General features: G+C 39.4%; 6 protein-coding genes and 1 long non-coding RNA gene across 7 annotated transcripts; 4 read left to right on the forward strand and 3 right to left on the reverse strand.

Annotated features, from left to right (window-relative positions):
- Positions 1 to 1,484: 1,484 nt before the first annotated feature.
- LOC147289489 (Pyridoxal phosphate (PLP)-dependent transferases superfamily protein) lies at positions 1,485 to 3,913 on the forward strand. The gene has a single exon (XM_086238446.1). It carries the CDS (start codon positions 1,761 to 1,763, stop codon positions 3,723 to 3,725), a length of 1,965 nt encoding a protein of 654 aa, XP_086094572.1. The 5' UTR covers positions 1,485 to 1,760; the 3' UTR covers positions 3,726 to 3,913.
- A 173-nt stretch (positions 3,914 to 4,086) lies between these two features.
- LOC147289490 (Pentatricopeptide repeat (PPR-like) superfamily protein) lies at positions 4,087 to 6,022 on the reverse strand. Its single transcript, XM_086238447.1, has one exon. The coding sequence runs from the start codon at positions 5,979 to 5,981 to the stop codon at positions 4,194 to 4,196; it is 1,788 nt and encodes a 595-aa protein (XP_086094573.1). The 5' UTR covers positions 5,982 to 6,022; the 3' UTR covers positions 4,087 to 4,193.
- A 492-nt stretch (positions 6,023 to 6,514) lies between these two features.
- LOC147289491 (hydroxymethylglutaryl-CoA synthase-like) lies at positions 6,515 to 10,703 on the forward strand. The gene is given in 13 exon segments (XM_086234825.1): positions 6,515 to 6,629; positions 7,117 to 7,223; positions 7,657 to 7,789; positions 8,247 to 8,351; positions 8,353 to 8,391; positions 8,662 to 8,820; positions 9,168 to 9,241; positions 9,341 to 9,416; positions 9,501 to 9,556; positions 9,689 to 9,776; positions 9,895 to 10,035; positions 10,153 to 10,302; positions 10,476 to 10,703. Coding segments are annotated over 13 exon segments (1,428 nt in total). The 5' UTR covers positions 6,515 to 6,557.
- A 906-nt stretch (positions 10,704 to 11,609) lies between these two features.
- On the reverse strand, positions 11,610 to 13,357 carry LOC147289492 (TCP family transcription factor). The gene is made up of 2 exons (XM_086237306.1): positions 13,301 to 13,357; positions 11,610 to 12,978 (listed from the first exon to the last, which is right to left on the reverse strand). The coding sequence occupies exon 2, from the start codon at positions 12,951 to 12,953 to the stop codon at positions 11,769 to 11,771; it is 1,185 nt and encodes a 394-aa protein (XP_086093432.1). The 5' UTR covers positions 12,954 to 12,978; positions 13,301 to 13,357; the 3' UTR covers positions 11,610 to 11,768.
- A 1,407-nt stretch (positions 13,358 to 14,764) lies between these two features.
- On the forward strand, positions 14,765 to 16,381 carry LOC147289493 (Peroxidase superfamily protein). Its single transcript, XM_086237217.1, has 3 exons — positions 14,765 to 15,040; positions 15,212 to 15,400; positions 15,588 to 16,381. The coding sequence occupies exons 1-3, from the start codon at positions 14,822 to 14,824 to the stop codon at positions 16,149 to 16,151; spliced, it is 972 nt and encodes a 323-aa protein (XP_086093343.1). The 5' UTR covers positions 14,765 to 14,821; the 3' UTR covers positions 16,152 to 16,381.
- Positions 16,382 to 17,846: 1,465 nt separating this feature from the next.
- On the forward strand, positions 17,847 to 21,077 carry LOC147289494 (subtilisin-like protease SBT4.3). Its single transcript, XM_086237216.1, has 10 exons — positions 17,847 to 17,936; positions 18,011 to 18,117; positions 18,243 to 18,340; positions 18,463 to 18,603; positions 18,723 to 18,825; positions 18,911 to 19,424; positions 19,536 to 19,858; positions 19,939 to 20,050; positions 20,138 to 20,351; positions 20,452 to 21,077. Exons 1-10 carry the CDS (start codon positions 17,850 to 17,852, stop codon positions 21,075 to 21,077), a joined length of 2,325 nt encoding a protein of 774 aa, XP_086093342.1. The 5' UTR covers positions 17,847 to 17,849.
- Positions 21,078 to 24,276: 3,199 nt separating this feature from the next.
- Positions 24,277 to 26,548, reverse strand: LOC147289495 (uncharacterized). Its single transcript, XR_015121448.1, has 3 exons — positions 25,977 to 26,548; positions 24,938 to 25,048; positions 24,277 to 24,806 (listed from the first exon to the last, which is right to left on the reverse strand). It is a non-coding gene; the product is annotated as an uncharacterized LOC147289495 (long non-coding RNA).
- Between the last annotated feature and the right edge of the window lie 134 nt (positions 26,549 to 26,682).

Raw genomic sequence — 26,682 nt, forward strand, 5'->3', positions numbered from 1 at the left:
TCCGTTAGTTTTTCTGTTAAATAAACCGTTAAATGCTGATGTGGCAGGGGTATTTTCGTCTTTTTACCTACATTTAAAAAATAATAATATTTAAAAAAAAAATTTAATAAAAAAAAATTCTTAAAAAAATTTCAACTTTTAAAAATAAAAAAATTTGGGGGAGATGGGGCTGGGGGGGTTGAGGGGGCTGGGTTGGGGTTTGGGTAATAGGGGGGTGAAGGGGGGTGGGTCGGGGAGGGGCTGGGTTGGGTTGGTGGGAGACAAGCAGGGGGTGGCTCGGGAGGCATGAGGGTGCGATTGGGGTTGGGGCGTTGCTAGGAGGTGGGTGCGACTGGTTGGGGGGGAGGGTTGGGTAACGGGGAAAGGCTGGGTGAGGGTTGGCTGGGTTGGGCTGGGTGAGGGGGGGGTGGGGCTAGGGAGGAGGGTGGGTGGGGGCGACGAGGGCTGGAAAGGAAGGGAAGGGGTGCGACTGGGTTTGGGAGGATGTGGGTGCAACGGAGGTTGGAGGGAGGAGGGTGCGACGGGGCTTGGAGGGGGTGCGACGGGGACTGGGGATGAGGGGGAGGGTGGGTCGGGCAGGTAGAGGGGGGCGACGGGACTGGGGGGCTAGGATTGGGATTGGGTGGTTGAGGCTGGGTAGGGTGGAGGGGATAAGGGCTGGGAATGGGGCTGGGGGTGCTGTGTGGGGGCATGGCTCGGGAAGGGGGAGGGGGAAAAACAGTGTTTAAGAAATTTTTTTTATTTTAATTATTTTAAGAAATTATTTTAAGAATTTTTTTTATTAAAAAGTTTTTTAAAATATTATTATTTTTTAAATGTGAGTAAAAAGACGAAAATACCCCTGCCACATCAGCATTTAACGGTTTATTTAACAGAAAAACTAACGGAGGTACTATTTTGACACAAAATGAAAGTTGAGGTACTTTTTTGCAAGTTTTCAAAGTTGGGGTACTAAGTTGAAACAACATATAAAGTTAAGGTACTAAATTGTAATTTGCTCAAAAAAAAAACAAAAAGGAAATTGGTTTGATGCAATTGGCATGAATAATTTGGATATCAGCGGCACAATTTATGTGGCTTAAAGAAAGTTTCAAACTTAAGGAATAAGCAAGTTGGAAGCATTCGTAGAGATTACAGAAGCAATATTGGCCCGCACCAATAATGCCGGCCATCACATTAAAGGCCTCTTTGTCGTCCACTTTTGGTTGTTGCTTTCTATTCCCTCCTCTGCCTTTCGCAAAAGACATATATTACAATCATAGTGTGTGGAATTGTAGGTTAAAGTTTAGCACTATAATTCTAATTCGGAGAGCTCATTAGTTATTACAATGCATGTAAATGATTACCACTGTTCATGCTCCACAGACAACATGTTCATCATGCCCTTTCACATAGTCTCTGCAATTGATGTTTCATTGCACACTTTGTTGACTGAATGACTGGTTCAGATCAATTGGTCCCCCTGAAACAAGTTAGAAAATGCTGCTAGTATGAAATAAATTATAAGAAGGTTAACAGGTAATGTATGCAATACAGTATAGACAATGTCAACTTAGCCACCTGGTTAAGTATATAATAGTATTAGCGACCTGACCTGTTCAAACGAATCAAACACATATATGACGAAGTAAAAACTTGTACACTTTCCTAGACAAAGAACACTCCTTTATAAACTATTGCTAGATGATGATTGAACAAAGCAACAAAATTACCAACAGAAAACACACCTTATCAACAATTGCTGCGAGAAGAGAAGAAAAATGCAGTCACCTTGCCTGAAAGAGGTCTCTCAACAATGCCTCAGTGGCTGCTGCCCCTCCCCCTTGTTCAAGTTCTCAGGGCCTCACGACACCATCTCCAAATCCAGAAGCACTTCTTCTGCTTGCCGCCATGACTTTGCAGCCAAGACTTCATCATCCATATTCCCAAATACCCAGTTCACCAACCATGAGTCTCTCCCATCGTTGCAGGAGTCATTCAATGACTTCACCAAAGCTTACCCGCGATACTATGAGACTGTCCAAGTGGACCAAATACGAGCTCAAGAATACTACCATCTCTCACAGTCCAACCATGCCTGCCTTGATTATATTGGCATCGGTCTCTTCTCCTCTTCTCAACTACACAAACAGGAGTCCTCAAAACAAATAGTTCCTTCTTCATCCACAGCTCAACTGCCCCGATCCCCTCCACGAAATTCGGATTTCCCCTTCTTTTGTATATCCTACAAGACGGGGAATTTGAAGACACAGCTACTTCATGGTGGCCAAGAATCAGAGCTGGAATCTGCAATGAGAAAAAGGATCATGGGTTTTCTTAATATTTCAGAAAATGATTACAGTATGGTTTTCACTGCCAACAGAACATCGGCTTTTAAACTTGTAGCAGAATCTTACCCGTTCAAAACTAGTAGAAAGCTTCTGACAGTTTACGACTATGAGAGTGAGGCAGTGGAAGCAATGGTTGATAGCTCAGAAAAGAGAGGAGCCAAAGTCATGTCAGCAGAGTTTTCGTGGCCCAGGCTGAGGATTCAGTCGGCAAAGTTGAGGAAGATGATTGGGAGTAAGAGGAAGAAGAAAAAGAAAAGGGGGCTTTTTCTCTTCCCAGTACATTCTAGAGTAACAGGTTCCAGATATCCTTATATATGGATGAGCATAGCACAAGAGAATGGGTGGCATGTTTTAGTTGATGCTTGTGCATTGGGACCAAAAGATATGGATAGCTTTGGCCTCTCTCTCTTTCAACCAGATTTCCTCATTTCTTCTTTCTACAAGATTTGTGGGGAAAACCCATCTGGCTTTGCATGCCTCTTTGTCAAGAAATCTGCTATTTCAGTCCTGGAATCTTCTACAAGTACAGGGATTGTAAATCTTGTTCCAGCAAAGGAATTGCTTCAACTAAGAGCGGAGTCCTCTGGTACAGACACGGAACTTGAACAGACATCTAGACCTGGTTGGCAACAAAATGTATCAAGCACATCAAGTTCTTTCTCTGGTTTGATAACTAATCACACAAAGAAGACAGGAAGATTGGAACAAGGAGAACCCTATGAGAGTGCAGAAGAAATTGCAATCTCGGAAGGACTGGAAAGTTCAGAGATTGGGGAATCAGAAAAGCATGCCAATTTAAGAAAAGTTGAGAATTCCAAAAGCAGCAGAAATGGGAACCTAGAGGTTGAATGCAGGGGCTTGGATCAAGTGGATTCACTGGGTTTGATACTGATCACTAACAGGGCAAGGTACCTGATCAATTGGCTGGTAAGCTCTTTGAGAAAGCTTAAGCATCCTAACACAGAGGGAATTCCTTTGGTCAGAATCTATGGGCCAAAGATAAAATTTGACAGGGGGCCAGCTCTGGCATTCAATGTATTTGATTGGAAAGGAGAAAAGGTTGAGCCTGTTCTTGTACAGAAACTTGCCGACAGAAGCAACATTTCTCTTAGTTATGCATTCTTACACCATATCTGGTTCTCAGATAAGTATGCTGAAGAGAAGGGGAGAATCCTAGAGAGAAGAGAAAGTGGAGTAAAGAAAATGGATACAAACAAGTTAAAGGACAAATCTGATCTAGGAATAACAGTGGTTACAGCTGCTCTCGGGTTCCTGGCCAATTTTGAAGACACATACAGGCTTTGGGCTTTTGTTGCGCAGTTCCTGGATGCAGACTTTGTGGAGAAGGAGCGGTGGAGATATACAGCTCTTAATCAGAAAACCATTGAAGTTTAAACAATACATATGTATGTATATTTGTTTATTTTAATTCATCCCAGAGTATAGAAAATTAAACATCCTTGCAGACAAGATGTTTTACGTTCAGAATTTAAACTGTTAAAGGAAAACAGATGTGTGGCGTTCATTCTTTAACAGAGAGTTTCAGAACCTTTCAAGGAATTCATTTTCTTGATATATAATCTTATTCTTTGTTATCTAAATCTTGCACAACTTTTAAGTTTATCGCAGCTGTGTGTTGGACTGAATTATCTTCATATGCTCAAATAGAGGGGAGGTCCAGTTGGTTTTGAGATGCATCCTCAAACAGTCAGACACCTTTCCTCTACAGAGAATATTCTTTGTTCAAATCTCTACTCCCCAAAATATCACAATTTATAAATTAAAAAATGCAGAAAAAAATTAATATTTAAAAAAACATGAACGGCCCTCAACTGTGAAAAATAGAAGTATATACTTATCTTATCAGGAACAGATGTGAGAACTCCCTTCAAGATAGACTTGATTAGAAAGGATGTTTAATAGTACATGGATATCCCCATTTTGAGGGTGACTAGTATCCCCAACTAAAAATTCATGAGCCTTACCATCCACCTCTATAACGCTGGACCCAGGCGCCTTTCGTATACTTTTCTTCTTCATCAACCTCCTGACCCTTGTTACATCAGCCCATCTTTCATTAGTAGCATATATGTTTGATAGAAGCACATACGCCCCACTATCTTGACTCTTAAGTTGCAAGAGACGGTTTAATATTTCTTGAGAGAGCTCAACATCACCTTTGGCCTTGCAAGCACTTAGAAGAGCTCCCCATATCAGCACATCAGGTTGCATGGGCATAGTTTTTATCAATTCCTGAGCTTCATCCAAGAGTCCAGCCCTACATAGCAGATCAACCATGCATCCATAGTGTTCTAACCTTGGAGAAAGATTATAAGGTTGATTTGTCATCAGATAAAAGTACCGACGGCCTTCATCAACCAAACCAGAATGGCAGCAAGCTGTCAACAGGGCTAGAAATGTCACCAAATTTGGCCTGGTGCCGTACCTAGTCATTTCTTCAAATTTTTTGAGTGCCTCATGCCCGTGTCCGTGCAATGCTAAACCACCAAGCAATGCATTCCATGTAGAGACATTCCCACAAGGCAATTCATTGAAAGTTTGCAATGCCATCTTTATACAACCACACTTCGCATACATGTCAATCAGAGCTGTTCCAATATGGATATCCCATTTGATGCCCCGACGATCAATATACTCGTGGACCCATCTACCATAATCAAGAGCCCCCAGACTAGCACAAGCTGAAAGCACACTAGCAAGTATAATTTTATCAGACTCGATGCCTAAAGTTTGCATCTTGCAAAACAATTCCAATGATTCCCTTGGACGTTTACATTGCACCAATCCACTTATCATGCTAGTCCAGGACACAATATCTCTTTCAGGGAGCTCATCAAAAATTTGCTTTGCATCACCCAAACTCTCACACTTAACATACATATCCATGATAGCATTGCCTACCACCAAATCTGTTCCCCACGAACGCTTGAAAATCAAACCGTGAATCCCCTTCCCCACACTCAAATATCCCATTCTCCCACAAGCCACAAGTACACTAACAAGAGTCGCTGCATTCGGCTCCACATCCATCCTAAAAAACAAAGATACAGCCTCATCAAACAACCCTGCCTTCACATGCCCAGATATCAGGCCAGTCCAAGACACCACATCTTTCACAGGCATGTCATCAAACACCATGCTAGCACCACCACAATCACCACAAACACTATAAAAATGCACAAGCGAGTTTTGCACATAGACATCACTAATGAAACCCAGTTTAACAACCACCCCATGAACCTGTCTACCCTCTCCCTTCCCCAAGAACTTAGCACAAGATTTCAGAACCGCTGGAATAGTATACATATCAGGCATAAACCCATCTCTAACTATCCTTCTAAATACCAAAACCGCAGCCCTTGGAGTGTCACCATTAGCATAGCCAGAGATCAACATATTAAACGGCAAAGAGCTCATACGCCAATCAACTTGTTTCAGAAAATCACAAGCATAATTAACAGGACAAACGGATTTTCCAAAAAAACCAACAACATTGTGAGCAACCAAGTTATTGCAAGCCAGGCCAGAAGTTAGTATCTGTGCATGGATTTTCTTGAAACAACTCAAGCTATTGCATCTCTTAATCAAATCTAAGAGAACCCATTTAGGAGAATGCATAGTAATACTCATATCAACTACACAATGTCCATTTTGTGAAAGAGCGCTATGAATTCCATATTGCCAAAGGTCCCACATAAATGCTTGGAAACAAACTTCTTTTGCAACCCATTGTGGCCCAAAATTCCGTTGCCGCAAGCGTGCTCATAAAGAGAAAGCATTCATGCTGTGCCTGTGACTGAAATCATTACCAAGTTCAAGACTTTGGGAGAGACTTCAAAACAGAACAGAAACTGGAAGTTGAAATCGGTGTTTGCAGAGTATTAAACATAAAACTTTGCCGAATTATCGAACGGGCTTGTCGCTTTCACCGGAAAAAAAAACAAAAAAACGGCGTGTCGCTGGTTAAGCTTAAACGACAGCGTCTCGTTGTTCTCATCTAACGACGCCGTTTGGCCTTACTCACACACACAGTCGCAGTGACACCACCACGTTTGTCTGCGAATTTCGAGCGCCAACGAGCTCAGTGTCACACGCATCGCCACTCCACAAAACTCGCTACATTTTCTCACTCTCCAAACAAGAAGTAGCTGAGCCAACACTTCAATCCCAAACAGTAAGAGCCCAATTTTGAAAACAAGGCGAAAAATGGCTTCGCAACCCAAAAATGTGGGAATTCTCGCCATCGATATCTATTTTCCTCCTACTTGTATTCAGCAGGTGACGATCCTCACAATTTTTCCTCGTTTTAAAGCTTTTAATTTCTTCTTTTCTGGTACTCATCGTCTAAATTGTATAATAAAACCTGTGTCATCATTCTGATTTATTATAAATTATCGGAATGTAGTTGGAATTTGTATGGGTCTATCGAGATTATTTCTGTTTTGTAAGTTTAACTGTATGATATAAAGGATAGTGAATTCAAAACATGTTCGTCTTTTACCTTTCTCGGTAACCAAACAGAGCTTAATGCTGGTCCACGGTGGTGCTTCCTTGTACTTGTAAATAACGGTTTATATATACATAGACATAAACATATATTACATATGCTCGTATGTTGATGTTACTTGTAATTGTTGATTAAAGCATTATTGCTCAGGACTTACATGAATCTCAATTATGCAGGGGAAGTCTACTAAACCATGTTACTCAATTTTGAAATATCTTTTTCTTTGTTGTGCAAATTTGTTTTTAAACATGTGTATAGGAAGCTTTGGAGGCTCACGATGGTGCAAGCAAAGGAAAATACACTATTGGGCTTGGGCAAGATTGCATAGCGTTTTGTACAGAAGTGGAAGATGTTATATCAATGAGGTTACCGGTCTTATCTTTGCTTGGAATGTTTTTTTTTTTTTTTTGTTAAGCTGTCATTAGAAAACTAGCAATCTGATGTTCCTGAAAGATGAAGGTGGCTTATTGCTTTGTGTTGGAATTGGATGCTTTCCTTTTTTAAGCTATATGAGTGAAGGCATTACAGTTGAGGGTAATGGCTCTGTGAACTCGTGCTCTCAAAGCAACAATGACCTGTTTATTTGGGTATTAGTAGTCTTATTTGGTGGTTAGTTTTCTTGGCTCTGCCAGCAACATTTAGCATTACTATTTTGGATAGTTATTGCTGAAATTATCTTTGGATAGACAAAGTCCCCTGTTAGGCAATTACATACTTTACAGTGATGTAATTCTGAAGTTGTAATATATTTGTCCATACATCTTGGTGCTCACTAGTCCTTGGACCTTGGACATGCAGTTTGACAGCTGTCACTTCTCTCCTTGAGAACTATAAAATTGATCCGAAACAAATTGGGCGGCTGGAGGTTGGCAGTGAGACTGTAATCGACAAAAGCAAGTCAATTAAGACCTTCCTGATGCAAATTTTTGAGGTACTTTCTTTACTTTTTATTCTGCTAGGTTGCATCGTTTTCTTCATTCTTCTGGGAGAAGGGGGGGATGTTCTCGGCCAGCAAGATGAATTCCAACTTGCCACATAATGGTTATGGGGACAACCAATGTAGTCTTTGGCTTATGATCATTATATGAAATTGGAGAAGTTAAGATATAGGTACTTTACACTGTACCTTCAAAAAAAGTTAGAAATAATTTTTGAAGCAATTCAGTATCTATTGGTAAAATGATGAACAGTTGCTGAACCGTACATCTATCACATGTATCTACTTTCGGATGTTCTACGCATTGCACTGTGCATATATATAGATATTGTCAAGAGTTTAATGTGAGCAACATCATTGTGTTGTGAAATATATGGTATTGAATGTACAGTATGGTTCATCTCCTGTTTGTCTTTTATGAACCATGCATCTAACATATGTAAACAAACAGGAATGTGGTAATACTGACATTGAGGGAGTTGACTCAACAAATGCTTGCTATGGGGGAACTGCAGCATTATTCAATTGTGTGAACTGAGTGGAGAGTAACTCATGGGGATGGATGCTATGGACTTGTCGTGTGCACAGACAGTGCGGTATGATCTTTTGTAAGCAGGGTTAAACTTGAACTGTTCTTTCTCTTTCATTTCTTCTTAGGATTAATGTGAGGACCTTCTTTAATTAATTATTGATAGTCAATTGATGAGGAGACACAAATAACTTCTTGAAACTCTGGATTTCAGAAGGTTAAAAAGGAACAATACTTGTCTTTTCTCAGACCCAAAATATCTTATATGATCATGCATGAGGCAATTCTGAAGAATATACATATTCAATTTGATCAAAGGGAATCCTCTTTGTTTCAGGTGTATGCAGAAGGGTCTGCCCGGCCTACTGGAGGAGCAGCTGCAATTGCCATGCTGATAGGGCCTGATGCTCCTATTATTTCTGAAAGCCAATTTAGGGGCAGCCACATGTCTCATGTCTATGATTTTTACAAGCCCAACCTTGCGAGTGAATATCCAGTAATAATTCCTCAGTTTTTTTGTCACTTTTATTGAAAATTGTGATTTTTATTTTAGCTTGTTTTTAAAAGTTAGGTTCTCACTAATATTTTATGTTAGTGTGGTGTAAAGGATATTTATATTAAATGTGGTGGGATGGTTATAAATGTATTAAAATGAGTCCCCCATGGCAGTATATTCAGTTATGCAGAATCCTTGAAATGGCTAATATTACCTAGAAAAATGCAATACTATGTGCATATCACAAATGTGAAAGGTTCATGCCTGTGAACTCTAATTGCTTTATAACTTTTGGTACTGCAAATTTGAATAATTTTATATTTCGTCTATGCAATTTTTTCTCACAGGTTGTTGATGGAAAGCTGTCACAAACTTGCTATCTAATGGCACTTGAGTCTTGCTACAAACGTTTCTGTGAGAAGTATTTCTTCTGAACAAACATAAAGCATTTTTCTTTCTCATTTTGTTAGAAATTTTGTTCTATATGTGCCAGTAAAAATCTCAAATCACTGCTTTATAGGTTTGAGAAATTGGGGGGTAGGCCATTCTCGATTTCAGATGCCAATTATTTTGTATTTCATTCTCCATATAACAAGGTACTGCAATTGTTGCATCTCTGATCATGTAAGGGCGGATTTTTATAATTTTTTTAATTCCATTTTCTTGAACTGGTACTGCAGCTTGTGCAAAAAAGTTTTGCTCGGTTGTACTTTATTGATTTCATGAGGAACTCCAGGTTTGTTGTCACATTTCTTCACCCCATTATAGAGATGATCCAATTTTGTGTTTGTGTGTGTGTGTGTTGATAAAAGCAAAGAGCGCAAGCACTTTTGAATTGCTAATTATTTTCTAAATGCTCTCTTGCCAGCTTTGTTGATGAGGCTGCAAAAGAAAAATTATCCCCATTTTCAGGCCTATCTGGTGATGAGAGCTATCAGAGCCGGGATCTTGAAAAGGTGAGACCATTATGTCAGAAGACTCAGAACATCAAAGATGAAGTTACTGACATATAAAAATATAACCAGGGGGCGTCAGCCTCATGCTGATGATTCCTAATTATTGTCCAATCTACAGGCAACTCAGCAAGTGGCAAAACATCTATATGCTGAGAAGGTGCAACCAACAACCTTAATTCCAAAACAAGTTGGTAACATGTACACCGCATCTCTTTATGCAGCATTTGCATCCCTACTTCACAACAAGCATAGCTCACTGGTAGAGATCTCTATCCTCTTTTCATTTTTCCTGCCAGAACCACCATTCTTGCTCAGTTTGACTCCAATCTTAAGGAATAACCAAGTGTGACTGTTTACTCTGTTTATTAATATTCAGACAGGTAAGCGGGTGGTTATGTTCTCATATGGGAGTGGTTTAACTGCTACAATGTTCTCTTATCAAATTCGAGAAGGTCAATATCCTTTTAGCCTGTCAAACATTGCAACAGTGATGAATGTTTCTGGGAAATTGAAAGCAAGACAAGAGGTAGGCACTTCTTACGATTCATTTCTGTAAACTTTTCTTTTCCATTTTGCCATTATGATTTCACTGCCAAATCTTTCCTGCATTTGCATCTGATGCACTGTTAGCCTTTTGGATTCTCATTATGCTACTTTTGCAAATTAAGAATTTTGTAAAATTCTTACCTTATTTTGCAGTTCCCCCCTGAAATATTTGTTGAAACTCTAAAGCTTATGGAGCACCGGTATGGGGCGAAGAACTTTGTGACTAGAAAGGACACTAGCCTTTTATCTCCGGGTACATACTATCTCACTGAAGTTGACTCCATGTACAGGCGATTTTATGCCAAGAAACCTGACGACAATACAGCCAACACAACAAATGCTCTGACCGGTGAGAATGGTTCACTAGTTAATAGCCACTAATGTGTTTTACTTGTCAAGTGAAGAAATTTAACCCTGATTTGGAGAGGGAAAAAACAAACTCTTCATGTTACATTGACATTGTTACTGATGTTAGCTTTTCCCTGCAGAAAATGGTTCTGGTTCATCATAGTAATGTGGATAATAGCTATATGTGGGTTATTGAAATTCTTTGCATGATTTACTAATAGTTCAAGGTGTAAATGTGTTACACCTGTTCAGTGTTGGGTTACCAAAACAGGTTTGACATAGTTTGGTCTATGAGACTAATGACTCTATGCTGTGTTGGGCCCTTTTAAGATGTGCTAGGCATGTAAACGTTAATGGGCCCTTTTAGATGTGCTGTCTCCATTTCCATTACATATTAATCCGGCCCATTCTATGCTTCTACTAAATGGACCTTGGGTGTCAGCAAAATTACTCTCACAAAGACAGCTAAACGAGGACGCGTGTCAGTAGGGCCAGCCTGGAGTGCACAAAAGTAGGAAAGGATGGGAGGGACCACTACAAGAGTCAGCGTAAATAGCCAACTGGACCCGCATTCCTATGGACACGTGCTCAGATCACATGACCGCACCTCGTGGCCCACACAGAACCACTCGGCTTGGTCCACGGACCACCTCAACTTTTCCTTGTTGACCCACTACTGTTGTGGAACCCACCAACCATGCACGTGTGCAACCCAACCTCAAGTGGACTTCTTTTTCCCATATCCCGAAACGGGTCCCACCTTACAGGTGCCACACAACTTCACGTGACCACCTCCTTGCAGAGGAAAGATTATCCAAAATTGCTAAAATTAATCAAAATTGAAAAGGCAGTCCAAAATGAAGCAAACTTGAAGAGAGATGCAGCTTGCAACTTGCTTGCAATCAAAACAAAAGCAAAAGCAAAAGCGAAGTAAAGAGAGAAGGCAAAAGGGCCTTTGAATTGGTAAAACCCTGATAAACAAAAACAGAGAACGAGTTTTGGTGCATTACAAAAAGGCCTAAAACAAAACATAATGAATTTTTGTGCATCACAAAAAGGCCTAAACCCCTAACCACTAGAAATTTGTTGACTCAAAATTTAAGGCTTTGAGTATGGCGTGTGTGAATTTGCAGACCGACCCATGAACTGAAGCTCTCTCTTGTCATAAATCTCCAAAGAAAAGTCCCTCAGCATCTGAGTAGTGGTAGGAGGGGTAGCAGTTGTAGCACTGGTGCAACTACTAGTAATGGTATTACTAGCAGTCCCAGAGGCTGAACCACCCAAACTGGGTCCCATACTCGACGAACAACTCCCACCCGAACCCGAAGTCGCACCACTCGAAACCGACCCGGAAGAGGCCTGCCCATCACCACCTCCTGGTTGCAGAGCCGAGACAAAATTCGAAATGGGTCTGGCTTGGAAATTAAAAATAGGGGTTGCTGCTGTTGCATCCGCAGCTGGGATAGCCCAAAGCTGTGCCTGGTTTGGAATAGCCCCAGCGTTAGGGAACATAAAGAAAGGCCCAGTCGCACCACTTGCCCCAACTTGCCACATGGGCAACAACCCATGTGCCCCACCACCAACACCGCCAACACCGCCGCCACCGCCGCCACTGCCGCCATAACTCATCGGCGCTATGGGTGCCAACCCACTAGACACAGAGCTCTGCTCATTCACATCGATAAACTCACTATTGGAAGCTCTCTTCCTTCTCTTTTTGGGGACTTCAGCTACCTCACCGTTGGGTCTTGCTGGTGAAGTCGTTGGTATCTTCAGCGTGCCACCCACTGACACCGCAATAGCTGGGACTGTGCCTGTGCCCGTGGCTTCAATTATAGCTGCCTCAGCGTGCTCGAGTAGCCACCTAATGGTTTCACCGTCGGACCTGTGGCCCAGTTCTCGCGTCAGTTGAAAAATCCTGGCCGCACAAGTGGCGGGCATTCGGATCCTCCGGCCTCGCCCCTCCACCTTCGTGTGGCGGTCCTTCGATGGCCTCTTCGCCGCCACAATGGGTTTCGCCGACGGCATCGATATCGGCACCGGAATGAGACCCATCGAGAGAGATCTTTCGTCGAATTCTTGGACTGTGTCGGTCAGCTCTTCTTTCATTGACGGCACTGTCGCCGGAAAATTTGGCTCCGGTGGGTTCGCCACTGACGGGTCAGAACCTGAGTTGTTGTCGTCGTTGTTGCTTGTGCTACTGCTGTGTTGTTCTTCGTCGTTGATGTTGACAAGTTGGTTGTTGTTGTTTTCTCCAACGCTCTGGCTCTGATTTGCATCCATCTTCAACGAAATTCTAAGAGAAAATCTGTTGAAATTTCAACAATCGTAGCGACACTCATAAAAATTTGGAAAAACAAAAACAAACCCAGATAGAATCACAAAAAAACAAGCCAAGAAACGAGGAGATTTGACGAAACAAAACAAGAACAGGATAAGCAGTAGAAACAGAACAAGAACAGGGTACGATACTCTGACTGGGTTTGAATCTTTGTTCATACTATAAAGGATGATTAGATTAAAGCTACTATTTGAGCAAATAGAAATAGCAAACTTTTTCTGCTAATATAAAATTATGAAACTATTCAAACTAAAGGAACAGAAAGAGCGAGAGAGAGAGAGGAACAAACCCTAGAGAGAGAATCAGAAGAGCCCCCACTTATCCTCTTTCACTTTGCGATCCCTACCAAGGAGCGGGACCCCCAAACGCTTTATCCATTTATTTATAGGGTAAGGGGGCCCTTCAACGGTGGGAGGCTGTTCACTTACGTCTTGGGACTTTGCGATGCTGACACGTGGTGGGCCCCGTTTCATTAGTTGGTGATTTGCCCCTCGTATGTGAGTTTCTGTGGGCTCGGAATCTTCGGGTGGGGCTTTGATAAAGGTGATCCCCTGCAACGTAGTTCACTTGGATAAAGAATACAACCAACTAGATTATGCCACGTAATCATCAAGAACCTTCAAAGATCATCCTTATCTGTCCCTACCCCCTACCATTGCTGGCCATTAATTAAGTTTTGTCACATCATATGGCTTTCCCAATTCACTTCCTTCCTTTATTTTCCATTTACCTTATATGTGACAATTAAAATAAGGAAATTGTACAAATCGGATTTGACAAATTATATGATAAAGGAATGTAAATAGGTATGATAATTAGTGCAATTTATGATACAAACAATTTTTTGTTGCTTTTTTATCGGTGAAATGTTTTGTCTTTTTACTTGTATATTATTTGTTGAGGGAGGCTGCTAAAATGGGTTTTGTTTCAGGGGATACAAGTTCTAATGATTCCACAACTCTCCCAAAGGGCTGGACCTTGTATGATTCCTCTACAGAAGAAGCAGATGATAATTTCAATAGGTTCTTGAACATAATTAAGCCTTTTTCTTCTTCATTCAATTGGTAGAATTACAAGAACTGTATACTTGCAGATAAGTTGGGCTGGGCTTCAACTTGCCCAGTAGTGTGGGCTTAATTACATATATCAATGCTGGATTGATGTGGGTTGGAACGTGACCCAAACTCTAAACTTTGGTCATACATGAACACAACCTCAAGGGAGTCAAGTCCAACTTCAGTGGCATTTCTTTTGTACATCTCTTTATTTTTATTTTTTGGCCATGTTGTACATCTCTCTATTAAATTTCTTTGCAAGTACAGAAATGTTGTACTCCCGGTTGTCAGTTGTCACCAACCGCTGGCATAAACCAACCTGATAGACATAAGCCAACAGTCACTTTAGCATATTTAACACTGTTCACATATGAAACTTTGCTTTATTTGGAATACTTCAATTTTAATCCATCCAACTAAACGTTGATTTTATAAGCTATAATCAACAGCTACCTAGCTTAGGTGTTTATACTTGGCCTCAAAGTACACACAGGCTAAAATGCTTGCAGGGTCAAGGATGTTCTAGTACATACGTGGTTGTTCCTCTATATATTGAGTAACTTAAAAGTTAAAAGTACGATCAATAATGTACATGAAATACTGAATTCCATTTACATTAGTTATTAAAATCACTATATATACTTGTCCATTCCAATGAATTTCTCATTGCCCTGGATTAATATATATATCTTGGTCTTGTGACTTTTGTCCTTAATTTCTCTTTCCTATCTTAATCTCTGTCCATCCCGGCCCAAATGGCTATGTTTGCACCAAAAACAATCTTCTTCAGTTCATTTTTTCTAGTTCTAACTATGATTACACAATCAAAAGCCACACTCAATGCCCACTATTATGATCAAACGTGTCCCCAAGCTGAGAAAATCATATTAGAAACGGTATATAATGCTTCCAAGCATGACCCTAAAGTCCCAGCTCGTATCTTAAGGATGTTCTTCCATGATTGTTTCATAAGGGTATATACGTATAATCTCTCCCTCTCATCACTCTCTCTCTCTCTCTCTCTCTCTCTCTCTCTCTCTCTCTCTCTCTCTCTCTATATATATATATCTGTCTCATTAATATTGTAGAATTGGGTTTATAATATATTAATGAGTACTTAATTGTCTTGCTTATTGGTTAATTAGGGATGTGATGCGTCGTTATTGCTAGACTCAACCCCAGCGCAGCAAGCAGAGAAAGATGGCCCTCCCAATGTCTCAGTCCGATCATTCTACGTGATCGACGAGGCCAAAGCTAAGCTAGAAATGGCATGTCCTCACACAGTTTCTTGTGCTGATATAATTAGCATTGCCGCAAGAGATGTAGTAACCATGGTAGGTACCGAAATCATTTTTTAGTCACACATATCAATATCTTACTTGTTAAAAATAAATGAGATTCTGAACTTAAATTAAATAAATAACTAAAGCACTGCTACATAAACAAGTCCAATGAACCTAGCAGTACTCATATATATTTCACATACATTTGTACAATATATTAATAGTACTTTCTTGCTAGTCCGGAGGTCCAAATTGGAATGTGCTAAAAGGAAGGAAAGATGGAAGGGTGTCAAGAGCTAATGAAACCATCAACTTACCAGCTCCAACCTTCAATGTGTCCCAACTGATTCAAAGCTTTGGCAAGAGAGGCTTAGGAGTGAAAGAGTTGGTTGCTCTATCGGGTGGTCACACTCTTGGGTTTTCGCATTGTTCTTCATTTGAATCCCGGCTTCGTAACTTTAGTCCTGTGCATGATGTTGACCCGAGCATGAACAATGAATTTGCTGAAAAGCTAAGAAAGCAATGCTCAAAACCAAACAGGGATCGCAGTGCTGGAGAGTTGTTGGACTCAACGTCCTCAACTTTTGACAATGACTATTACAAGCGACTAATGGGAGGGAAGGGCGTGTTTGGATCGGATCAAGCATTGTTTGGTGATGACAGGACTAGGTGGATTGTTGAGTCATTTGCTAATGACCAAAGTCTCTTCTTTAAGGAGTTTGCGGCTTCCATGGTGAAACTTGGAAATGTTGGGGTGATTGAGGATGGAGAAGTGAGACTCAATTGCCGAGTGGTCAACTGAGAGAGAGAGAGAGAGAGAGAGAGAGAGAGAGAGAGAAATTTTTTCTCTTACTATATATTAATTTGTTCCTGATTGATATGTTTACTTTGATTTTCAAGGCGTTTCTAAAATTAAATAAATTTTATTATTCTTACTCATGTGATATATAGAGAGCATTTACCACACTCGACATCAGAGTTTCCACTTTCACTACAAGAAATGTAAGCAAAGCACACCCCTCATTGGTGGCACAAAATTACCCAATTGTTACCCCATTCTATGCCATCAATAAGGTTAGGCTTTGCTCACATTTTTTGTAGTGTTTTCTTCCTCTTTTCCTTCCCATTTGGCCTAGTTGTGCTTAAAAATATTTAGCCTATTGCTAAAGGGCCGAATTCAACCATTTTTTATTGTCTTTTAATCACGAGAATTTATTAAATGTATCTGATACACTAACTAGCTATATGGCAATGTTGATTGGTATATCTAATCAATTGAAATGTGGCATTTTAATTAAAACTAAAAAACACGTTTTGATGCTTTTATCATTCGAACACTCTCTTATATTTTGCATTGAGGTTTTAGATTTGAGAATATAATGAAGTGTTAATTAAGGAAAAAAAATGGGAGAGCCGGAACCTTACACCTATTTTATTTGTTTCTATATATGTTTGCTATATTTGGTTAGTAACACCACATCCTCTTCAAGAATGGTGATTACTTACTATATATTATGATAAACAGAATCTTTGGTTATATTCGATCTTGAACGTAGAAAGAGATAAAGAAGGTGACCTTATAGCAAAATTTGATTATATAGGCACTTTCTTTGTATATGTAAGATCCAATGAACTATTTGCATAAAAAAAAAAAAATTCCAATGAATTAACACATTTTCTTATTGAAATTAAAATTACGAATTCATCTTGTTGGTTTTCCTTTTCATGAAAGGCCAAAAAAAAAAAAAGGTAGGTTTCTCCAATATGCTTAGTAATTATACTAATATACTGAACGATCACTTTGATTCCCCTAGTTCATAGGTCTAAGTAAACGAAGTTAACCAACAAATGAAAATAATGAATCATTGAATTTATACACATGTAGGTGAATTTAGACTACTAAAATAATTAGTACTTTACCTTCGACATACTTGAAAGAGAGAATAGAATATGCATGTATTGATCTTTGATCTACCAGAAGTGTTTACTTAATTTGTTAGGTCAATTGGTTTAATATATAAGGCAAGAGAGTGAGTGCCTCATGACCCTAAAATTTAAGTCATTGTTTGCTTTAAGCGTGTGTGGATGGCCAAAAAAACGGCGCCAGAGAGAGACAGAGTAAATAATTTTTTTAATAGCCGAAAAACAAATTACAGTAAAATATTGTATATCAACAAATTACAGTAGATATTCAATGTCTCTGTATATCAACCTCAAACTCTCGATCACCAGGAAACACCATATAGGATGTATATATACATACAATCGACATTGTCACACAAACAAAAAGCAACCGAAGGACCATCTTTTTATCAAGCAATGTCATTATTGATATTAGTACTCTGATATGAAGCAGAAAAGCCATTTTTAGGAAGCTTCAACAGAAATAATTTATCTAAAATTATGTTATAAATAAGTTTAAATTCAATGAGACACCACATTAGCTAGCTTTGGTCCTTGGAGTCATAATTGGTCAGAGCTTTAGAAACCCAAATTACACATGGCCATGCCACAGCTGCTTCACACTGTTCTCTGTCTTCTCTCTTTTGCAACTTTTCTCATGCATTGCCATTCTCAAGAAAAGAAGGTAATCAATTGAACAAATTCAACAACTTACTCTAATTACATGTAAATTAATGGGGCACTTTCCGATGAATGCAGGTCCATGTGGTATATATGGGAGAGAAACCAACGGGTATTGATGTTTTTGTGGGATCCAAGCCTGACTCCATGCATCACCACTCCATACTAGAAAGTGTTCTTGGAAGGTTATTCTGAAAAATCCATACTTCTGAGAAAATATAATTTTTGGTTTTTCTTCCCCTTATAATCATGATCCAGTACTTCAAATTAGTGCACCTAAACTAAAAGCGTTTAACATTGTTACTTGCAGTGCTGCAGCTGCAAAGGAATCACTAATCTGCAGTTATGGTAGGAGTTTCAATGGATTTGCAGCTAAATTATCTGATGAGGATGTTGCAATGCTATTAGGTACCACTAATTTTCACACAAATTATTAAAGAGAGGATATATATATATGTATATATAATGCATGTTTGTCAATTATGTCACTATTTTTCAATTGATTCAAATTGACTTTCTTAATTTTACAGACATGGAAGGGGTGGTCTCAGTTATCCCTAACACTCCTCTACAACTTCACACAACAAGATCATGGGACTTCTTAGGATTGACCAAATACGACCTTAAACCTTCAAAGGGAGGGAATGTAGTTATTGCTATTATAGATTCAGGTCAATCAATAAGCTATATAAGACTAAACTAGCATGCAACTGTTAACCTTTTGGGATTTTTAATTATGGGAAAAGAAACAAAGTTAATAATACTTGTGGACGTTTTGCTACTTTTATAGGTATCTGGCCAGAATTAGATGCCTTCAGTGACAAAGACTTTGACCCTCCACCAAAAACGTTTAAAGGAATTTGTCAAACTTCAAAGAACTTCACCTGCAACAAGTGAGCAGAGCAATTTCCTCTGTTTTTGAAATGTTTAACCTTTTTGACTTGTAAACTTAGGGAAATAATCCCAAACTTTTGACAGAAAAATCATTGGAGCGCGATACTACAACAGTCTAGATTTCTATAACCACACAGACACAAGATCTCCAAGGGATACAGCAGGTCATGGGACTCACACAGCCTCAACTGCAGCAGGCAGAGAAGTGGAAGGAGCAAGTTTCTATGGTCTAGCAAAAGGGACTGCTAGAGGTGGAGACCCCAATGCAAGAATTGCAGTGTACAAAGTTTGTTGGTCTTTCGGATGTGGCCCCGTAGATATCCTTGCAGCTTTTGATGATGCAATTGCTGATGGGGTTGATATTATATCAGCTTCCATAGGAATGGCAGCAGACTCCCAATATTGGGAAGATCCAATATCCATTGGATCTTTCCATGCTATCAAAAAAGGAATATTCACTGCAGCTTCTGCAGGAAATGGCGGACCACAGCGAGGTGCCATCAGGAATAACTCACCTTGGGTGTTGACAGTAGGAGCCAGCAGTATTGACAGAAAATTTGTGTCCCAATTAGTTCTTGGGAATGGCAAGATCTTCACGGTGAGCAAAGTCAACTCCTCTGTATCTCTCACATTGACTTGTTTTGTTTCGCATCATGTTTAGTTCTTGATTTGTTGGTAACTTTTATCCCAAATTGGTATATCGTGACAGGGTCACGTTATCAACAACTTTGATCTTAATGGAACTACATTTCCATTGATTTGGGGAGGAGATGCTACAAATGTTTCTGGCAATTCCATCTCCCTAAAATCAAGAGATTGCACTCCAGGAGACTTGGATGCTAACAAAGTTAAGGGAAAGATTGTTCTATGTGAAGCTCGCACGGATGGTGCTGGCGTTATAATGGCAGATGGAGTGGGTACCATAATGCCTTCACGGTTTCTCGATGAGCTTGCCTTCCCTCTTCCCCTGCCAGCAACACTGATCAGTAAAGAAGACATTGCTTCAGTATTGGAGTACATAAGAACTGCCCAGTAAAGTCACCAAACGTATCTATTTGCTACAATTGTGATAACTTTAACATAATAATTATGATAATGTATTGCCTTTTCAGGAATCCAGAGGCAACCATTCTGGTGGGTGAGGTTTGGAAGGATCCAATGGCACCTTATGCAGCCTCTTTTTCAGCAAGAGGCCCCAACCCAATCAGTCCAGACATTCTTAAGGTAAAAGAAATCAGCACACACACATATATAGCATCCTTTTAATATCCTTTGCATACACTCACAAATTGACCCTTTGCATAAGAGCAGCCTGATCTTAGTGCACCGGGAGTTAATATCCTCGCGGGTTGGTCTCCTCTTGCATCCCCATCAGTTTACTCAAAGGACACAAGGAGTTCTAAGTACTACATAGACTCCGGAACATCAATGTCTTGCCCACATGTTGCTGGAGCCGCAGCTTTTGTGAAGGCTGCTCGCCCGGACTGGTCCCCTTCAGCTATCAAATCTGCCCTCATGACCACAGGTAAATAAACATATGCGGAAAGATATATAATCTTCTTCTTAAATTTCTCTACACCCTCTCATCACTAACTTTGTGCTGATACATATAACTTCCAATGTAGCAAAAATCATGAACCCAAAGCACAGTGATGATAGAGAGTTTGCTTATGGATCTGGCCTCCTAAACCCAGAAGGGGCAATAGAAGCAGGGCTAGTTTATGATGCATCAAAGGAAGATTACCTTAACTTCTTGTGCAAACAAGGCTACAACACCTCCACACTACAAGTAATCACAAGTGACAACAGTGCTTGTAAGGGTATCAGAGGTAGCAGAGGATGGGATCTCAACTACCCCTCCTTCTCACTAGCCATAGAAGATGGCCACAAGATCATGGGAAATTTCACTAGGACAGTCACCAATGTTGGCTCACCAAACTCCACTTACAATGCTACCATTGTTGTGTCTAAAATTCTCAAGGTGAAGGTGGAGCCTTCTGTTCTTGAATTCACTAGAGTTGGAGAAAAGAAACCATTCACTGTTAAAGTCAGTGGTCCAGCTATTACTCAGGTGCCAATTATATCAGGCTCTATTACTTGGAAAGATGGTGTGCATGAGGTCAGATCGCCACTCGTAGTGTTCACAGTCATCCCATCCGCATTGTCTAACAGGCCCTTCAAACAAACAGAACGCTCCATGGAAACAGGTGCTTCTACGCTTCCTAGAAATAAGATTTTTCATGAGTACTAAGCTGATATTGTTGCCTAGAGATGAGGTGGTAGAGCCATGACCGTTGTCTTTGGTGGTAGTAATCAAAGTTGAAGAGCCATAGGGTGCAGATTTGGTTTGATAAACTAAAGCAATGTTGATTCCTATATGTATTTTCTTTCCCCTTTTCTTTTAAGAAAAACCCTGTTTCTTGTTCTTCAGCAAAATACAAAAGTCTTCCCAATCATCTGCATTGGGTGTAGATTTGGTTTGATAAATTTTATTTATATATTTTATCTATTTATAATTTATTAGTCATCCTTAATTCACTGAAATAAGTTGTTCCATCACCAATTGCTATATGGCATCAAACTAATGCAGCCTTAAAAATCAAAACTCTTGGACAAAAATAAGTGTACTAGCTTGATGTACCCATATACACCAATTTTGACAAAATTGAGACCCTCAGACCATAACTTTGTTCAAGTCAAACACATAAACCAAAATTGTAGTTTACCTTATTCTTATCCAAAACAGGAAACCTTGTAATTTATTCCTATCCAAATTGGGAAAGCTTGGAGTGTACTCCAAATAATCTGTAAGCCTAAACCTATATATATGTAGTTTAACAAAAAGAAAGGTAACGCACTGAAATATTTTTGTCAGTCTCTCTCTCTTCAAACGGCCGTGAACAATTTTGCCCCAGATTGACTGTTTATATGTATTAATTGATGGTTCTTTGAATTCTTATAAAGAGGAATTGAGCATAAAATGCCCAAACTTGATGAAAATTGAGGTAGGATGCCCCAGATTGATGATATTTGGTTCTGTCCACTTAAGTATATTCACTAAGTATGATGGATGTGATTTTTCCCCTCGAAAGATCAACACTTCATCTTAATATTCGATCCAAAGCGTTGACCAAATTCAACCTTGTACATGAAAATTCATGACACCTACATCTTTCGAACAGAGAAAGAATCATGATACCATGAGGTCCATAAAACATAATGAAAGTGAAAACAAAAGTTCGATGACAACTAAAAGCAGAGTGCTGAATCAAGTTGTTAAATATTGTTTGATCATACCCGATAGGCTAGCTGTTACTACGTTGGAACAAGCTAGCGCAGGCCAAACTCGTTTACTTTGGGAAATGAACACTAAACTCACCTTAAGTAACTGGAAGAAAAGGCAATCAACCACTTCAACTTGGTAATTAATTAGAGAGGGCCTTTGGTATTATTAATTCAAACAAGAACAATAAAAATAATTATGAAGAGTTCGTTATTACGACACAACTAAAAAACAGAAATATGGTTCACAACTAAAAAAACAGAAATATGGTAAACAACTAATTTTTAGTGCAATATCATTTTTCAATATAAAACAAGTCCAATAGTATTCACTGCTAAAAAACTGAACTTAAATATGGCCCACTACGGCAACATCTTTTAGTTACAGAACAAGTCCAAAAGCATTCCCAACTAAATCAAACATAAGAAAATATAATAGCATTCACAACATCTTCAATTGTCCGTATCAAAAGTAACTGTCTCGTCTACCTGTTCAACAAGAGACTCATGCACCACTGTCGAAAGACCCAATGCCTTCACCTTAGTCAGCTCACATAATGACTATAGTCTCTGCACTTAAGTAAAAGCAAACAATCAATAGTATAAATTGACACAAATGTTTATAAATCCAAAAAATATCATTGAGAAACTCACCCAAGTTCTTACACTCAGCTATGTTTAGCTCAATTAAATTTGGGCACTCCAAAAGTAGAACTTTCAACCAATGACAACCATAGAAATCTAGCTCAACCAACTTAAAACTCTAAGGTAAGTATTGATGTTCCATTTGCAAGGTCTTATTACATCTCATTACTTGAAGATGAGGTAAATGAGATGCATTACTAAGGCAGCCTGAAAATTATAGCCCACTGTTAGAAAATTTACATCGGCATTATTCATATTAAAAAAAAAGAAACAAATGGATTAGAAATTACTTGCACTGATGTTCCTGCAATGAGAAACATGTAGGATTGTTAGAGTTCCTTTCAAGTTAGTGAAAACCTTCCCAAGGCCAAGATCAGTTATTTTCCAACTGAAACCAAAGTGGAGATTCAAATTAGATTTCAAAGTAGACAATCACTAGCAAAATATAAACACAGAATTAAACCATAGGCTTACCCGCTCATATCAATAAACTTTAAGGACGAAAAACACTTAACAATTGCATCAGTTATGTTTGATCCTCCCCTGAGCAGAGAAAGATTCTGCAGGCTGGATAATAAATAATGAATTAGTCTATTGATTCTATTCAAATGAAAAAATAAAAGAAAGAAAAAAAAACAATAAAACAAATATCGAACCGCGATTTCCCATTAGGGGAATAATGGCGAAATGTTTGTACAAGTGCAAGCACCACAACATCATTCAGACGCCTTGATTCAAGGCAGATGCTCTTCATATGTTTGGGGCAACCCTTTCCTATGGCTTGAACAATATGAGATAGATTTGTATTATCGTTTTCCGAAAAGGACAATGTGACCCCTCTGAGATAAGAGCAGCGTTTCAATTCCTGTAATAAGAAAATTTCAGTTCAAGCAAAACAAGAAACAAAGTGGAAAAAAAAAAAAAAAATTTGACATAATAGTCTGTAGAAAAAAAATTACCAGATGCAAGAGAATTTACACCCAAAAGTTTAACAGTAGAGAGATGTGAGCTCAAAGTGAAGTCGCCTAGATTTGTACAACGGCCATCTGAAAATGTTTCAAGCTCTTTCTCCCTATGAGGAAAGAGTCGAGTGATAGAATTAGAGCATTCAACCCAAAACCAATTGGCAATAGGTGGAGAGGCCCAAGACTTATAAGTACATATGCTAAGCTCTAGTTTTTCGATGTGGGATATTACTCCACATTACTCTCAACAAACCCAATACAATTTGTTCACGTGTAAGGCTCAAAATATCGCCACACGTGCGGGGGCGTGTTGAGAGTAATGGTGGAGCAATGTCTCACATTGGAAAACTAGAGCTTAACATATGTGCTTATAAGTCTTGGGCCTCTCCACTCATTGCTAATTGGTTTTGGGTTGGATGCTCTAATTCTATCACTCGGCTCTTTCCTCATAGGGATAAAGAGCTTGAAACATTTTCAGATGGACTGTTGTACAAATCTAGGCGACTTCACTTTGAGCTCAGATCTCTCTACTGTTAAACTTTTGGGTGTAAATTCTCTTGTGCATCTGGTAATTTCTTTTCTATAGACTACTATGTCAAAAAAAAAATTTTCCACTTTGTTTCTTGTTTTGCTTGAACTGAAATTTTCTTATTACAGGAATTGAAACGCTCCTCTTATCTCAGAGAGCTCACATTGTCCTTTTCGGAAAACGATAATACAAATCTATCTCATATTGTTCAAGCCATAGGAAAGGGCCGGTTGCCCCAAACATATGAAGAGCATCTACCTTGAATCAAGGCGTCAATGATGCTGTGGTGCTTGCACTTGTACAAACATTTCACCATTATTCCCCTGATGGGAAATCGCGGTTCGATATTTGTTTTATTGTTTTTTTTTTCTTTCTTTTATTTTTTCATTTGAATAGAATCAATAGACTAATTCATTATTTATTATCCAGCCTGCAGAATCTTTCTCTGCTCAGGGGAGGATCAAACATAACTGATGCATCTGTTGATGCAATTGTTAAGTGTTTTGGGTGTAAATGTTTCAAGCTCTTTCTCCCTATGAGGAAAGAGCCGAGGTCCTTCCTGCAATAGAGTGAATTTATGTTATCAAGCACCATAGAAAAGCCAGATCCTACTATATGATGTTAGTATACGTAATAATTAATTGGCATAAATCTAAAATGAATTAATAAACACAAATAAACCTTACTTACCCAGTTATACAATTGACGAGAGGTGGTTGAGCTTGAGCAAATGAAATCGTCACAGCTTTCACATCTAGGGAAGCACTTCTGACCGAGCCAAGAAATTCGTTTTTTAAATCCCTGCAAATGAAACACAAACTGGATCAGTTATGACTTATGGACCTATGGTTGGGGACACTTTTAAATTAACCATTGTCAACCATTTGAAAAGTAATCAAAACTTCACATGCAACAAGTAACAAAAAAATCCCTTTCCAATTTTCCCTCATGTAATACTGAACACAATTAAGAATCTGCATTCTCTTATTAGATTCTAAACAAGAGAAGGCTTATGAGTTAATTGGGGAATTCAAATTAAGTAGTATGTGGGAATTGAAACAGCACATAGGAATGAAATGGAAATTGGGTCTCCGATTTTGTAGGATAGATAAAGCTTCAAGGGATGTCACAAGTATGAGCAAGAAAAGGCTTAGAAGATCTGAGAAAGTTGGATGAAGCTGCTTTGGTAGGAGAGCATTACTGGAAGGGGTGGTGTCAATGGTGGTATTGAGCAGAGGGTCATCGGCCTCATGGCATAGCTTAGAAAGAGGTTCCTCTGAAGTTAATGGAGCAGAGGAAGAGGAAGATACAGATTTTGTTGGTAGTGTTGATGGAGAAATAGGAATAAATTAAATTTGTTGCGTCTGCAATATCATGCCAAATCTCACAATGCATGTTGAAATTAAATATTGCTGAACTTGAAAAGTAATCAAAATTTCACATGCAACAAGTTACCAAAAGCCCCTTTTCAATTTGCTCTCATGTAATACTGATTACATCCTCTCTTTGCCTTTTTAATCTAAGCTAGGATTATATTGTATTCTCTTAAATTTATTATCAAATTGAAAACAAGATGGGAAAAGGGTTATGAGTTATTTGGGAATTCCAAAATATATGTCAAACTAAGTAGTATGTGGGAATTGAAGAGTGGTATTACGCAGAAAATGTACAGATTCAGAACTTTGATCTAAAAAAGTAACTGATGATGAAAAAACTAATAAACTTGTACCTCTTCATGACCAATGAAAGGTAACGGACGTTGGGCCTCGTCGCTAGGTTCAAATGTATGAATTCCGTCAGATCTTCTGGGTTGCTTGGAATGGTCAACCAAAGATTCGGAGAGCCTACCAGCAAGCGGTCATTGTTGAGAATTCGTGGTACCGTCGGCACCACCTCGTTAGTCGGCCCTGCATGCTCGGTAGTCGGTCCTCTTACCTCCTCCTCGTCTCTTTCGTCCTCTTCGGTAACGCGGCCCGTTGAGGTGGAGGCGTTGGGCTCCGGTTGCACTTGCAGCTCTGCAGGGTTGGGTTGCACAATGGACTCCGGTTCCCATCGGAGTCTGAATCTGCGCCTGAGCTTTCAAAGCTCAGCCGTCTGGAAGCCGACAAACGGGCTACAACATTTGAACCCGCCGGGGTATCGTCGGAGGTTTGAGGGGTTGGTTGAGGCGGAGAGTGGGTGCTTGTGGTGGTTATGGGTTTAGTCGGAGCCGGAACTTGTTCGGACATAACTGAGAGCTGGAAAGGTTTTGGGTGGCTGAGAGAAGAATAGACGTTAAAAGACTGTGAGTAAAAAAGTGGTGTGAATTGTGATGACCCTTTTATGCAAACCAAGACAAAAAGTGGTGTGAATTGTGATGACCTCTTTAGGCAAACCAAGACAGAAAGTGGTGTGATGAACACTTTCGATTAATTGTTACAATCCAACGGTGAGTG

The sequence above is a fragment of the Dryas octopetala genome, chromosome 3 (genome assembly GCF_963921425.1).
Source record: "Dryas octopetala chromosome 3, drDryOcto1.1, whole genome shotgun sequence".
NCBI classification, from domain to species: domain Eukaryota; kingdom Viridiplantae; phylum Streptophyta; class Magnoliopsida; order Rosales; family Rosaceae; genus Dryas; species Dryas octopetala.

Bases quoted from the DNA above. Each gene is read 5' to 3' on its own strand.
- LOC147289489 (XM_086238446.1), top strand. From the start codon at position 1,761: ATGCAGTCACCTTGCCTGAAAGAGGTCTCTCAACAATGCCTCAGTGGC.
- LOC147289490 (XM_086238447.1), bottom strand. From the start codon at position 5,981: ATGAGTATTACTATGCATTCTCCTAAATGGGTTCTCTTAGATTTGATT.
- LOC147289492 (XM_086237306.1), bottom strand. From the start codon at position 12,953: ATGGATGCAAATCAGAGCCAGAGCGTTGGAGAAAACAACAACAACCAA.
- LOC147289493 (XM_086237217.1), top strand. From the start codon at position 14,822: ATGGCTATGTTTGCACCAAAAACAATCTTCTTCAGTTCATTTTTTCTA. The intron at 15,041-15,211 runs GTATATACGTAT...TTGGTTAATTAG, and splicing joins TCCATGATTGTTTCATAAGG to GGATGTGATGCGTCGTTATT. The intron at 15,401-15,587 runs GTAGGTACCGAA...CTTTCTTGCTAG, and splicing joins CAAGAGATGTAGTAACCATG to TCCGGAGGTCCAAATTGGAA.
- LOC147289494 (XM_086237216.1), top strand. From the start codon at position 17,850: ATGGCCATGCCACAGCTGCTTCACACTGTTCTCTGTCTTCTCTCTTTT. The intron at 18,604-18,722 runs GTCAATCAATAA...CTACTTTTATAG, and splicing joins TATTGCTATTATAGATTCAG to GTATCTGGCCAGAATTAGAT. The intron at 20,352-20,451 runs GTAAATAAACAT...CTTCCAATGTAG, and splicing joins ATCTGCCCTCATGACCACAG to CAAAAATCATGAACCCAAAG.